Below are 15,619 nucleotides of genomic sequence, written 5' to 3' on the forward strand. Positions count from 1 at the left end.
AATGAGACCAAAAAAACAAGAATACAACCATAAAAACCATGCGAAAATATACCGCAAAGAGGTGGCTAATGTCTGAGAAGTGAACTCCCTTATTTATCGTCTGTCTTTTTTATTTTTGTTGTACGTTAAGAAGCATCTTAACATACATTGCCCAAGTTTCAATGAGATAGCCCAACAAACAACTGAGAAAAAAAATATTTACCCAAAATCACATACGACAAGCCCAAGCCAGGTACTGGAAATGAGTCACTTTGTCTATACATACGCTGCTATGTATGATAATCTATGTAACTGTATTTGTGTATACCTGAATAAACTTACTTATTTACTTCTAGTCTGTCGACTAAGTACAAGAAACCGCCCATTCACTTATTTCAACTACCCAATAAAGTGGTCAGAAATTGGCAATTTGGCCAATTTCACTCAAATTTCAACAGATGCCAATTTCAAAATAGGGTCCAGAATAAGCAATGCAGATATTCCTGGCACTAAAATAACATTTTCTCTGTTCATTAGTCACGGCTACAGGCCCCTCTTATATTACTCTTGCTTACCATTTGGAATTTTTATTCACAAAAAATAGAAGATTTACTGTTATGCAGACTGCTGCATTATTGTAATAATTGTATAAATAATGAATACCTTGATTTCCAAGATGACAAAACTGAACAAGATAAGTTGTCTGATGCAGTTACAATAAACAGTCCACGCATTCCAAGTGACATAACACAAGCTCAGTGCAAAGAAACTGCTGTCAGGATAATACAGGACCACGTACAAGTCATCGTGCAAAACAATGAAATCAAAGAAACACGTTTGTTAGGAAAACCAGGAAGTAAACACAGTATAATGATCAGACTTCATTCATACGATAAAAGAAAGGACCTAATTAAATCAGCAATTACAATGAAAAATGGAGTGTACATAAATGAGTGTCTAACAAGAAAACGTCAAAACCTTCTGTTCAGGCTGAGAAAACTTAAACAGGAAAACAAAATACATCAGTGTTTCACGCGAGATGGGACAATACTAGTAAGGAAAACATCAACAGGACAACAATATACTATCTTAAACGAACACGATTTCTCTACCTTCCTTAGAAAAGCTGTCATTTCTGTAACAGATTAGATAAGTGCCCTTAATACATATATACGTGTGGTGCATATAGTGTACCTTACTATTATATTGTGCATTATTATTTTTATTATTTTTTTCATCACAAGCTAATGCTAACTACCTCCAATACTTTTTTACTTCTTTCTTACTGCTATTAATTGCTCATAATTTTGTTACAAGTCAAATCTTACTCCAAATTAATATTATTCATTGTTCTTACCTGTCCATTTAATTTTGTTTACCACTACTTGTTTTTTTAGTCACTTTTTATTGTGTGTGCAATTAGTGTATATTCCAATTACTTTTTTGCAAGTACCAAAACTATCTTTTGCTAGCTAGTACCAACTACCTCATTTTTTTTTTACTTTTTATTGTGCAATAAACTGCTCAACTTATTTAATATTACAAATCAGATCTTACTCCTAAACCAATATTATTTCATAGTGACTATCTGTCCATTTAACTTGTTTACCATTACTTAATTGTAGTCCCTTATATATTTTTTTTTCCTTTATTTTAGCTTTATATAACTACCTTAGCTCATATATTCACAATTGTTAAAATAATCAAGGTGCTATTCTCAGGTGCTAAAGTTAATAAGTTCACTATTTTGCCATTATACTCCAAAGCTCATTTATTTGATTACCACTTTATTGTTCACCACAACTTATATTAGTCCCTTTTATATTATAATTTTATATTATAATTCTAACTTTAAAGAATTACCTTTAAAGTACTACCTACTATCATATTCCCAAGCTCCATTATTTGATCATCACTTTATTTGTTCACCACAAATTATTTTAGTCCCTTTTATATTGTCTCCTTTATTTTAGCTTTAAAAAACTACCTTAGCTCATTATTTTTACATTTGTTAAATAATTCAGGTGCTATTTTTTTTAGCTTTAGAATATTTACTTTATTTTTTACTTAATTCTAACTATAGATTCACTACAAATCTTATGATTACAAGCATTGATCCTGATACCAACCTCTTATTTAATGACTTAAATGATTCAAACAATTACTGTAATTACTACACAGCAGAACAATCAAAGGCACTTCTCAGAGCCAACAACAACATAACTATCTTTAACTACAATATCAGATCTTTAAGCAAGCATTATGATGACCTCCTAACATTACTAAATTCCTTGCATGCCAATATGTCCATCATTACACTAACTGAAACCTGGCTAAAGCCTGATACTACAGATGTCTATGCCATTCCTGGTTACACAGCCATACACAACTGTAGGCCAGACCAACAAGGGGGTGGCACTGCTATATACTACTCAGACCAACTAGAATGTATCACTAATACTTGCACAAGGGATGAACATGGGGAATATATAATAGCTAAATTCAAATCCAAATACCTACAAAAACCTCTCACAGTGATAAACATCTACAGAGTTCCACAATCAAACATTAGCCAATTTAGTCAAAACCTAGGAAGTATGATAACTGATGCACGCATGAACAAAGATCACTTACTACTCTCAGGTGACTTCAACATAAATCTCCTGCAAGACCAGGACCCACACGTTACTGAATTCACAAACACAATGAGTAACTGCATGTTGCTACCAACAGTAACAAAACCTACAAGAGTTACAGAGACTAGTGTTTCCCTACTTGACCACATCTGGACCAACACCATATCCCCTTTAAAATCAGGCATAATTACAGATAATACCACAGACCACTACCCTACTTTCCTCATAACAACTCTTGGTAAAATAATACCCCAAGACATTACTAAAGTCACCTTCAGACTTCACAATGAGGCAGCCATTAATAACTTCACAACAGCAGTAACAAACATTGACTGGCACACTGAGCTAGAAATCTATACAGATATTGACGAATGTTTTAATAATTTTCTAAAAAAGACCCAATACCTTTATAACAAGCACTGCCCTAAAAAAACTAAACAGATGACAGCTAAGAGACTGAACAGTCCCTGGCTAACACCCAGCATTCTCAAATCCATAAATACAAAACACCGATTTGAAAAACAGTACAGAATGGGTCACATAACCAGAGACCAAACAAAACGTTACTCGTCAATCCTAACCAGCCTGATAAGAAGGGCAAAAAAATTGTATTATGAGAACAGATTATCCAACTTACGAGTTGATATAAAAAAGACCTGGAAGACCCTATCAGAAATTCTGGGAACAAAAAAGATATCACGACATAGCGAAATAAAATTAGCAAAATCAGATGAACCCCAACTCTCACCAACAGAAACAGCAAACAGACTCAATGATTTCTTCTCCACTATAGGTCAAAACCTTGCCAATAAAATCCCAAGCTCAGATACCCCACCAAATGACTACCTCACTGGCAACTACCCGAACACACTGTTCCTAGCTCTGACTAACCCATACGAAGTCTCCCTTATTATCAACGCACTGAAAAACAAGGCAGGAGATTTAAATACCTTACCACCCTTTATATACAAAAAAGCGTCACAAGTACTATCACCAATCATTGCAACACTCTTTAACAAATCCATTGAATCCTCCACCTTCCCTACAGTTCTCAAAATAGCAAGGGTCTCCCCGATCCATAAAGGAGGAGACCAAACAGAGTTGAATAACTATAGGCCAATATCCAATTTACACCCTCTCTCAAAAATCTTCGAAAAATTAATTCATAAACGAATCTACTCCTACCTCATCTCCCAAAACATTCTCAACCCCTGCTAATTTGGATTCAGGCCTAATAAAAATACTAATGATGCTATTATACACATGCTAGAACATATATACACTGCAATAGAGAAAAAAGAAGTCCCACTGGGGATCTTCATTGACTTACATAAAGCTTTTGATACAGTTGACCATGACTTGCTCCACGTAAAATTGTCACACTATGGTATTAGAGGGCACTCCCTCAACTACCTCAAGTCTTGCCTCAGCAACAGAAGCCAATATGTGTACGCAAATGGGGCAAGCTCTTCCGCACAACCAATTACAGTTGGTGTCCCACAGGGAAGTGTCCTTGGCCCTCTTCTCTTTCTCCTATACATAAATGACCTACCAAATGCTTCGCAATTACTCAAACCCACACTTTTTGCAAGTGACACTACATACGTCTTCTCTCACCCGAGCCCAGTCACGCTAGCCAATACTGTAAACACCGAATTACAGAAAATATCTACCTGGATGAGGACTAACAAACTTACACTAAACATTGACAAAACCTACTTCATTCAGTTTGGTAACAGAGCTACAGATGTACCTCTTAACATAACGATAAACGGATCACCTATCACAAAGCTAACAGAGGGAAAATTCTTAGGAATCCACCTCGATAATAGACTCAAATTTCATACACATATACAACAAATTTCTAAGAAAATTTCCAAGACTGTAGGCATACTATCGAAGATACGGTACTATGTTCCACAGTCAGCCCTCCTGGCCCTTTATCACTCTCTTATTTACCCCTATCTCACCTATGGAATTTGTGCATGGGGCTCAACAACAATTAAACATCTCAGACCACTAATTACCCAACAAAAGGCTGCAGTTAGAATGATAACAAATTCCCACTACAGGCAACACACTCCACCAATATTCAAAACACTCAACCTACTCACCATACAAAACATCCATACTTATTATTGCACCTATTACATACATAGAACACTTAACTCTGATATTAACCCTCCCCTCAAACATCTCCTTGCCAACCTCATTAGAACACATGACCATAACACAAGGCACAGATCACTCTTTGATGTTCCTCGTGTCCATCTCACGCTATGCAAAAACTCAATGCACATAAAAGGCCCTAAAATCTGGAATTCATTACCTGTAAATATAAAAGAAACACTACCTGTTTATAAATTCAAGTCTCTTCTCAAAGTTCACTTACTCACTCAAAACCAAATAAATACTGAATAACTGAACCTTATAAATTGTATATCCAAAATGTTACTCACAATTATATCACATAAATGTTAAACCTAGGACCCTATCTAACTTTGTTATTTTTTTAAATACACTACCTAACAGAATACTCCATTCTACTGAATGAACAGCAATGCATGCAACCATATGACCTGTCTTTGTAATACTCATTTGTGCTTTATAGTTATCTGTTTACAATAATGTCTTATCACTGATTTCATCATTGCTTAGTTAATCTTAAGTTAATTTTAAGCCAGCCCGTAATGCTTTGCATATAAGTGGCTTTGGCATGCTGCTCTTACCAGTATTTTTTTTGTACCTCTGTATGTATGCTAAAATTTCTAAATAAATAAATAAATAAATAAATAAATAAATGTCAACCCATTCTTGGCTCCGTATTGGAATTTGGACTGGCAGGCGGACAGGTATTGGACGGTGACATCATTTGTTTACTCTTGAGCTTCGCTAAAGAATAGAAAATTTTTGCTACTGTGAGCGCAATTTCAGGTACTTTTCATCATGAAAACAATCAAAATCATATCTATTTCTGTAATATATCTTTCATTCTATCAAATGAGACCGAAAAAATGGGAATATAATCATAAAAACCATACAAAAATATACCGCTGAGCGGCTGCTAATGGCTGAGAAGTGAACTCCACTATTTATGGTCTGATTTCTTTCATTTTTGGTGCATGTTAAGAAGTATCTTTCCATCATACATTGCCCAAGTTTCAATATGATAACCCAACAAACAATTGAGAAAATAATAATAATAATATCTTTATTTACTACACGTACATGTATAAGGTATACAGGCCTAGCTGACATCAGTGACATACTACTACTATATATAGAAAGCCGCTTGTTATGCAGAGCATTTCAAGAAAATTAGGTCAGTGTCCCAGGATAACACCCACACTAGTCGGCTAACACCCAGGTACCCATTTACTGATGGGTAAATATAGACAACAGTTGTAAAGAAACACGCCTAATGTTTCTACCCTGGCTGGGAATCGAATATTTACCAAAAATCATATATGGCTAACCCAAGCCAGGTACTAGAAATAAACCGCGTTGACTTTTTTGGGTTATCCTAGGTTCTCTACATATATGCTGCTATGTGTGATAATCTATATAGAGAAAATAACTTTTTTGTTTCAGGTTTATGGTGCAGTACGAGTGTATATCACAGTTAGCCCTATGCTACACTCCCTTTTTTCTAATATAAGCCCCCAAGACAGGGATAGGAGAATGGTATTTGTTTACCATATCCTCTTCATAACTCTGTCGAACTGCTCGGTGTTAAGCCAAATATTATTTATTCTGAAGTATTTAACTTGTTTTATGTTATTTATATTGTTTATTATGTCATATTAGATCAATTGTGATAGGCAAATAAGCTGTAGTGTTGATATTAGCGTAATAATAAAGCATATTCTCCTGCATCACGAGACTGAGCTCATGGCAACCGACAGTGGCTTTAAAGCCACCTTATCTTTAATGGACAATGTACTGTGTTGGTGCTTTACATAATGAGAAGCATTTCTTTTGTTCATTGGAACCATGGCTAGGGCTAAAAGTAAGCAGGTTATAACAATAAATGGAGAAAGAAATTGGAATGACTTATGCAGCAAGTAGCGCCACCAAACAGTACCAGCAGGTTGGTGTGGTGACCCTGGAAATTTGAAATTATGCTAGCCAAAATTAGTGCCGAATAACTGATTGCCGGATTTGTGATGGCGGACCTGTAGTAGATTTTAAAATAATTTGGAGAGTTATAGGATGATGGTCTTTTGCATGCTAATGAGGATATAACAGTTGTGTAGTATGAATTGAAGAAATTCTATTAGTTGCCTCATAGCATGCATCTTTTCATATACTCATTATACTGTAATATAAGAGCATATAAGAGTTCCACTGCAGTATACCTGGCCCATTCTATTTATCCATTGTCATGTATGTGTTTGTCTAACCTGTTTTTAAAAATTCAAGGTGCTCACTTCAGTGACACTGCTTTTCAGTTTGTTCTACTCATCTACAGCTCTATTACCATTTTTTTTTTTAATATCCTTTCAAAAATAGCAATGATCCCACCTGTATCCATTGTTTTGAGTTTTGTCTTGGTTATTTATTTTCAGCACAATTTTTTTTTTAGCTTTTTATGGATTTTTTTTATCCCTTTATGCATGTCATATTCTTAATTATTATATTGGAATAAGATCAGAATTAAATTAAATAACTATTAATAGAGTTAATATATAGTACAGTACAGCCTCTCCTCACTTAACGACGGAGTTGTTCCTAAGAGTAGGTCGGTAAGTGAATTGGTCGTTAAGCTAAGAGCATACTGTACTGGTAGTGGGTTTGTGTCAACTGTCTTTAGATATTTTTTTAATGTCACCTTTGCACTATTTATAACATTTTTGGTATATTTTTAAATGTTTGTACAGTAGTGCGCTGTGTACTGTAATACACAGAATAGAGGAAATCAGCTCTAATATCCTTAGGTTTGCATACTGGGTGGAGAGCTGATTGTAAGTGAGGAGAGGCTGAATATAAAAAAATACAGTATCTGGTTCTTGTAGCTCATACCTGCTCCAGGGTGTGAAGAGACATTTTACAGGTAAATTTTATCTGTGATGTGCTGCATCACTACCTTGATTAATATAATCAAGGTAGTTATGACTATCATCATAATGCTTATTGATACATCTTCAGGTGAGGGAGGATGGCACAGTTTGGTGGTGGAAAAGCACCTCCACCATGGCAGCAGAGGCCGCAGACAACCCCACAGCTGCAGCCATCTCTCCTGGGCCAGCACCCATCAGCACCAAGTCAACAACTGGTGCTGGGTGGTGCTCCTCAGCAACCACAGTATGCACCTGTTCAACAAAGCATGATTCAGCCACCAGGTTTAGGGGGTTTACAAACACTTGGTCAGCCTGCCATCACCCAGCAGACAATAGGTCAACCAACAACAGGAAGCAGCCTCATGGGTCAGCCACCCATAACCCAGGCCTTACAGCCCCCCAGTCTTGTCAATCCTGCCCAGATGACTAACTCGCAAATGCAGCCCCAGATTCAACCACAGCCCCAGCCACAGGGACAGCCACAACCTCAGCCTCAGGTAAACCACAAATTAATTTGTAATTTCATGCTTAATATTGTTGAACACTGTTTATATATTATTTTAAAGAAGTTTAGTAGCAAAAATGTTTTAAGTTGCTTATTATTTTGTGTAATCTGGTGATGTAAATAAGATATTGTATTTTAAAGATTCAGAATCAAACATGTTTTCTGTAATTTCTTAATTGTTGATTGACTCGTGTCATATAGTAGTCTGAGATTAACCCTGTGACTATCTGTCATGTAGAACTACATTGACAGCAGGGTCAGTCATGTAGATCTACATCATGAGCTAAACTCAGAGAGATAAGCTGTAAACGTGGTAAATTTTGGCCAAGAAATGAGATAATGGGTCTGTGTGTTGAGTTTGCACAATATAAAAATAATTCTGCCTTACACAGTGCTTGATGAGAAAAGCGAAAATCTGACCACGTGTTTGGTTTAAAATATTGATTTCGAGGTATTTTCTAGGATAGTTTTTATGATTTAATTGGCTGCTTCTATGTATCATTCATAGAATAGAAGACATACTACTGAAATAAAGATGATTTTAGTTGGTTCCATAGCTGAAAGTAGCTTGAAATCAGTCTCAAAGTAGCAGAAATATATGATTTTTGCCAGTATTCCTGATGATGGGTCAGGCCTTCATTACACCCGAGGTCTGTTTCATGGGCTTTTTCTTGATCTGATTCGATTATTAGGATGCCATGATCCTTATTATCCAAGAAATAGGGTAAGCCTTTGTGATTTTTTTGTGATGAATTAAAAATGGAATGCAAGTATAATATAGGAGAGGATTGGAAATTTGGTTATTGCACAGAGCAAAGGTAGTTTTAGTGCCTGGAATGTCTAGTGTTTATTTTGTATAAAAGTGGCCAAATTACCAAATTCTGTGCACTTTATACGTAGTTTTGATGGTTGAATGGGCTGTTTCTTGTACTCAGTTGATAGAATAGAAGGCATACTAGCAAAATAACTAAGAATTTGGTCAAATTGAGCACTGGAATTGGCTTAGAATAGGACTTAATGTTGGTGATGTGTAAAGTGTGCCCTGACCGCTAACTTGGCCTTGAGTAATTCCATAAGTTGTCCATCAAATTTTGTATTTTTGGTGTTATTGCCTTCAGGAAAAGATTTCCTACCATTTCAGAAGAATTTTTTTTTTTTTAATGTATATATTGTGAACACTTAGTTTTGGGGATCTGGACAGTGAAAGGGTTAACCATGTATGACTCTCAAAATCATAACACACTTTCAAACAGAACGCATTACAGGTGGGGTTAGAGCCCATAGCAAGTGAGTCGTAAAATTCCAGGCCAGTGCGTAAGCCACTGGGCCAGCTGGCTACAATAAGATTCATGTAGATAAGTATATTTATACACCATAGGGATGCAAGAACATAAGAACATAAGAATGTAGGAACACTGCAGAAGGCCTACTGGCCCATACGAGGCAGGTCCTTATCAAAACGACATCTACCTAAAGCTACCCAAGAAATAACTCCCGTACCCCATGACACCAATCAAACCCAGCCCCTCCCACTCATATATTTGTCCAGTCTCTTCTTAAAGCTACCCAAGGTCCTAGCCTCCATCACCCCACTAGGAAGACTGTTCCACGCATCCACAACTCTGTTAGAAAACCAGTACTTACCTATGTCCTTTCTAAATCTAAATTTATCCAACTTAAATCCATTATTCCTGGTTCTTACCTGGTGTGACACCCTCAGTACCAACCCCTCCCACTCATAAGAACATAAGAATGTAGGACCCCACTGTGACCACAATTGCAAGTTTTTACAGATGACTCTCCCACCAGTGTGGCCATGACGAACTTTAGCTCAAGTCCCCTCAAAGCTGTCATCATGACTCATGAAATCATAACAACATGATTCCAAACAAACCACAGTATGGGTGGGGTTGGAACTCAGGGCAAGTGAATCATAAATATACCTAGTTGTGTGGACCTTATTGTAGCCAGCTAGCCTAGTGGCTTACGCACTGGCCTGGAGTTTTACAATTCGTTTGCCGTGTGTTCTAACCCCACCCATACCTTGGTTTAACCATTTTTTTTTTTTTGTAAGTTTAAAAATTTTCTTAATTTAATTCATGATTGTCGTGGATTAACCCTCTCTGGGTCCAGGTAAACCATGTCCTAAACGAAACATGTTGGGAAGATATCTTAAATGGCATGGATCCAAACGAGTGCCTTGAAAGGATCAACTTCCTGGCAGCTGAAGCATGTTCTAGGCATATTCCCCTAAGAAAGAAGAAGAGCAGGAGTAAACTGGAGAGAGAAAGACGCTCCCTCTACAGAAGACAACGAAGAGCCACTGAGCTCCTCAGGTGTGCTAGAATATCTGATACATGAAAGGAGGCGCTGACCAGGGAAGTGGAAACTATCGAACTTAAGTTAAATGACTCTTACAGGAACCAGGAGAGACAGGAGGAGCTTAAAGCTATTAGTGAAATTGAAAGAAATTCAAAATATTTCATTTCATATGCCAAAAACAAGGCAAATACCACATCTAGTATCAGGCCCTTACTCAGACAGGATGGGACTTACACAGATGACAACAAGGAAATGAGTGAAATATTGAATTCCCAGTACGGCTCTGTGTTTAGTGAACCACTAATCAGTCTGAGGATCGATGACCCAAATAATTTCTTCATGAATGAGCCTCAAAAATCCATAAATGTATGCCAGATTTCCGACATTACCCTAACTCCGATAGATAACTAAGTAGTTGTGTATAATTCCGATAGATTTTGAAAAAGCCATTGACAACATGCCCTTGCACTCAGCCCTGTGCCCAGACTCATGGAACTCTGTTTTCATTAAGAACTGCAAGAAATCCCTCTCGCGTGCCCTAAGTACACTATGGAGGAGGAGCTTTGACATGAGTGAAATTTCACAGTCACTTAAAACAACGGATATAGTTCCACTCCATAAAGGTGGCAGCAAAGCATTAGCTAAGAACTATAGACCAATAGCTCTGACGTCCCACATCATAAAAATCTTTGAAAGAGTGCTAAGAAGCAGGATTGCAAATCACCTGGATTCCCAAAATCTGCACAATCCAGGGCAACATGGGTTCAGGGCAGGTCGCTCCTGCCTCTCACAACTACTGGATCACTATGATATGGCCTTGGATGCACTGGAAGAAAATCAGAATGCAGATGTAATATACACAGACTTTGCAAAAGCATTTGACAAATGCGATCATGGCATAATAGCCCATAAAATATGTGCTAAAGAAATAACTGGGAAAGTGGGGAGATGGATCTTCAACTTCCTAACAAATCGAACACAAAGAGTAGTGGTCAACAGAGTTAAATCGGAGGCTGCCATAGTGAAGAGCTCTGTTCCACAAGGCACAGTACTCGCCCCCATCTTATTCCTCATCCTCATATCAGACATAGACAGAGATATACATCACAGCACCGTATCATCCTTTGCGGATGATACTAGGATCTGCATGAGGCTGTCATCTGCTGAGGACGCGGTTAACCTCCAAGAAGATATAAACAAAGTTTTCCAGTGGGCAACGGTAAACAATATGATGTTCAATGAGGACAAATTCCAACTACTCCGTTATGGAAAACTGGAGGAGATAATAACTAGAACAGAGTATACTACAGACTCTGGCCATACAATAGAGCGGAAAAATAATGTAAGGGACCTGGGAGTAGTAATGTCTGAGGATCTCACTTTCAAGGATCACAACAGTGCCACGATCGCACGTGCAAAGAAAATGATAGGATGGATAATGAGAACGTTCCAAACGAGAGATGCCAAGCCAATGATGATCCTTTTCAAATCACTTGTTCTCTCTAGACTGGAATACTGCTGTACATTAACATCTCCATTCAAAGCAGGTGAAATCGCAGATCTAGAGAGTGTACAGAGATCCTTTACTGCACGTATAAGTTCTGTCAAGCACCTTAACTACTGGGAACGCTTGGAAGCACTTGACTTGTACTCGTTGGAACGCAGGAGGGATTGATATATCGTAATCTACATTGGAAAATCCTGGAAGGAATGGTCCCAAATCTGCACACAGAAATCACTCCCTACGAAAGTAAAAGACTGGGCAGGCGATGCAAAATGCCCCCAATTAAAAGTAGGGGTGCCATTGGTACACTAAGGGAAAACACCATAAGTGCCAGGGGCCCAAGACTGTTCAACAGCCTCCCATCAAACATTAGGGGAATTGCCAATAAACCCCTGGCTGCCTTCGAGAGAGAGCTGGACAGATACCTAAAATCAGTGCTGGATCAGCCAGGCTGTGGCTCGTACATTGGACTGCGTGCGGCCAGCAGTAACAGCCTAGTTGATCAGGCCCTGATCCATCGGGAGGCCTGGTCATGGACCGGGCCGCGGGGGCGTTGATCCCTGGAACAACCTCCAGGTAACCTCCAGGGAGAGGGGATCCCAGGTAGCAGAGCCTGGAGTTGGGTCCCCTCCCCCCCCAGGTCCAGAGGCCAAATTTCAAAGTGTGCCCCAGTGTCCAAGAATTTTCAAAAAATAATTTTATAATTTTTTCTTATGAAATGGTAGAGAATCCTTTTCTGAAGGTAATAAAACAAAACGTTTGAAATTTGATGGAAAATTGATGAAATTATGCTCGCGAATTTTGATGTGTCAGCGATATTTATGCATCGGTGATTTTGCCGATTTCGACTCCCATTTTACGCCAGTTATGTTATTCCAGTCGACCAAATTCTTAGCTCTTTCACTAGTATTACTTCTATTCAATTGATTGAGCACATGAAATCGCCAAGTCAACTGTTTAAACTACAAAATAAAGTGATGGGAAATTGGTAATTTGACAAATTTATTGCAAAGTTCAAAATATTCCAGTTTCAAAATAGGGTCCAGAATAAACAATGCAGGCCTTCCTGGCACTGAACTAACATTTCCTCTGTTCATTAGTTATGTTTTCAGGCTTTACAAATGAATTCCATTTTTATTTTTTATTTACAAAACTAATTTTTATTCAAACCAAAAAGTAGAAGATTTACTGTTATGCAATATTGTAATAATTGTATAAATAATATCACACATTTGTGAACGTATATTAGACCCACCAGCTAGCATGTATTAGACATGTGAGGTCATTTGTTTGCTCTTGAGCATCGGCAAAAATTCAACATTTCGGCTGCTTTGAGCTCAGTTTCAAGCCATTTCAGTAGTAAAACCAATCAGAATCATTGCTATTTCTGTTATATATCTTCCGTTCTATCAATGAGACCAAGAAATCGCAAATACAACTATAAAAAACATACAAAAAAAAAAAAACCCTGCAAAGTTGCTGTTTTAATAAAAAAATACGGTCTCAGTTTTTTTTCATTATACACAGTGTGCTGCAGGATTTGTTTTATGTGATGCACACATACCACATAGATGTATTCTCTCATATCTAGGCCCAAATTTACCGCTCACAGCTTATCAGAGTGAGCTGAGCTCATGGCGTAGATCTACGGTTTGGACCCTCAACGTAAAGCCGTAGATCTACAGCATGGACTCTGAAAGGGTTAACCTGCTGTTTTATCAGGTATGGTGATAAGAGTAGTTGTAGCATAGGTGCACTTCAGACTGGTATTTCATTTATTATGACTTCTGAGAACAAGAGATTAACAATTCAGTGATAACATGCTTATACATACTGTTACAAACATGACTGTACTATTCATGTATTATTCAGTAACATACCATGAAGATTGCATTTTAATAATTTTACTCTTAAATGCATTTTTTTTTTTTGCAGGTATTTAAGTATGGAATAATTACGGTATTATTATCTAAAATGAAATACTTTATAATTCCTATCCCCCAGTATGAGAATACAGTACAAGCAAACTAAACTGAGCACCTTCCCTTAAAGTGTTCACCCATTATTTTTTCATTGATATAATCAATCCATTCTTATTTGGAGAGTGCCTTGTTCAGACTCCTTGTGGTTGTGAGGTTGTACAGTTTTTAGTGAGTGATATCTTGGAGAAAGGAGAAAGAAATGCTGCCAGATTTACATCTTCCCTAAATTCTTCTTGAAGCTGGGCCACCTTATGGTGGTTATGGTTTGAGCAACTTTTATGAAGAAACAGTCCCTGCCTGATTGCCTGCCAGACTTAAGGTCCCAACAACATTCAGTTGGCCTAAATAGTGGGGATATTTCTCCATTTGTTAAACTTGCTTCCAGAGGAAAATAAAAGAAATTGTCTCGATCCATTCTGGCATTTTCTCCAACTACAGTGCTGTGGCAGCTGTCACACCACCCGAAGAGAATTGCACTAATTTTTTGCTAGTCCAGAAGTTGTGGCTGAAGGGATAGGTGGCCCCTTACAACTTTTTGTGTTCTTTCTGGTTTGCCTTCTACTGTGTAAACAGATTGATACCAGAACTGATAGTTATTTTTTTTATTATCACACTGGCCGATTCCCACCAAGGCAGGGTGGCCCGAAAAAAAAAAACTTTCACCATCATTCACTCCATCACTGTCTTGCCAGAAGGGTGCTTTACACTACAGTTTTTAAACTGCAACATTAACACCCCTCCTTCAGAGTGCAGGCACTGTACTTCCCATCTCCAGGACTCAAGTCCGGCCTGCCGGTTTCCCTGAACCCCTTCATAAATGTTACTTTACTCACACTCCAACAGCAGGTCAAGTATTAAAAACCATTTGTCTCCATTCACTCCTATCAAACACGCTCAAGCATGCCTGCTGGAAGTCCAAGCCCCTCGCACACAAAACCTCCTTTACCCCCTCCCTCCAACCTTTCCTAGGCCGACCCCTACCCCGCCTTCCTTCCACTACAGACTGATACACTCTTGAAGTCACTCTGTCTCGCTCCATTCTCTCTACATGTCCGAACCACCTCAACAACCCTTCCTCAGCCCTCTGGACAACAGTTTTGGTAATCCCGCACCTCCTCCTAACTTCCAAACTACGAATTCTCTGCATTATATTCACACTACACATTGCCCTCAGACATGACATCTCCACTGCCTCCAGCCTTCTCCTCGCTGCAACATTCATCACCCATGCTTCGCACCCGTATAAGAGCGTTGGTAAAACTATACTTTCATACATTCCCCTCTTTGCCTCCAAGGACAAAGTTCTTTGTCTCCACAGACTCCTAAGTGCACCACTCACCCTTTTCCCCTCATCAATTCTATGATTCACCTCATCTTTCATAGACCCATCCGCTGACATGTCCACTCCCAAATATCTGAATACATTCACCTTCTCCATACTCTCTCCCTCCAATCTGATATCCAATCTTTCATCACCTAATCTTTTTGTTATCCTCATTACCTTACTCTTTCCTGTATTCACTTTTAATTTTCTTCTTTTGCACACCCTACCAAATTCATCCACCAGTCTCTGCAGCTTCTCTTCAGAATCTCCCAAGAGCACAGTGTCATCAGCAAAGAGCAACTGTGAC

At 38.1% G+C, this 15,619-nt stretch overlaps 1 protein-coding gene across 2 annotated transcripts in view; it reads left to right on the forward strand.

Moving 5' to 3' along the window:
• Positions 1–15,619, forward strand: part of LOC128701449 (cell division cycle and apoptosis regulator protein 1) — a 431,134-nt gene that overhangs the window by 20,812 nt on the left and 394,703 nt on the right. For both annotated transcript variants that reach the window (XM_070088578.1, XM_070088584.1), the window contains exon 2: positions 7,764–8,172. In XM_070088578.1, coding sequence (XP_069944679.1) covers positions 7,774–8,172 — 399 coding nt within the window. In that variant the 5' untranslated portion in view covers positions 7,764–7,773. The remainder of the gene's footprint in view (positions 1–7,763; positions 8,173–15,619) is intronic.

This window comes from Cherax quadricarinatus, chromosome 2 (genome assembly GCF_038502225.1).
Source record: "Cherax quadricarinatus isolate ZL_2023a chromosome 2, ASM3850222v1, whole genome shotgun sequence".
Classification (NCBI taxonomy): domain Eukaryota; kingdom Metazoa; phylum Arthropoda; class Malacostraca; order Decapoda; family Parastacidae; genus Cherax; species Cherax quadricarinatus.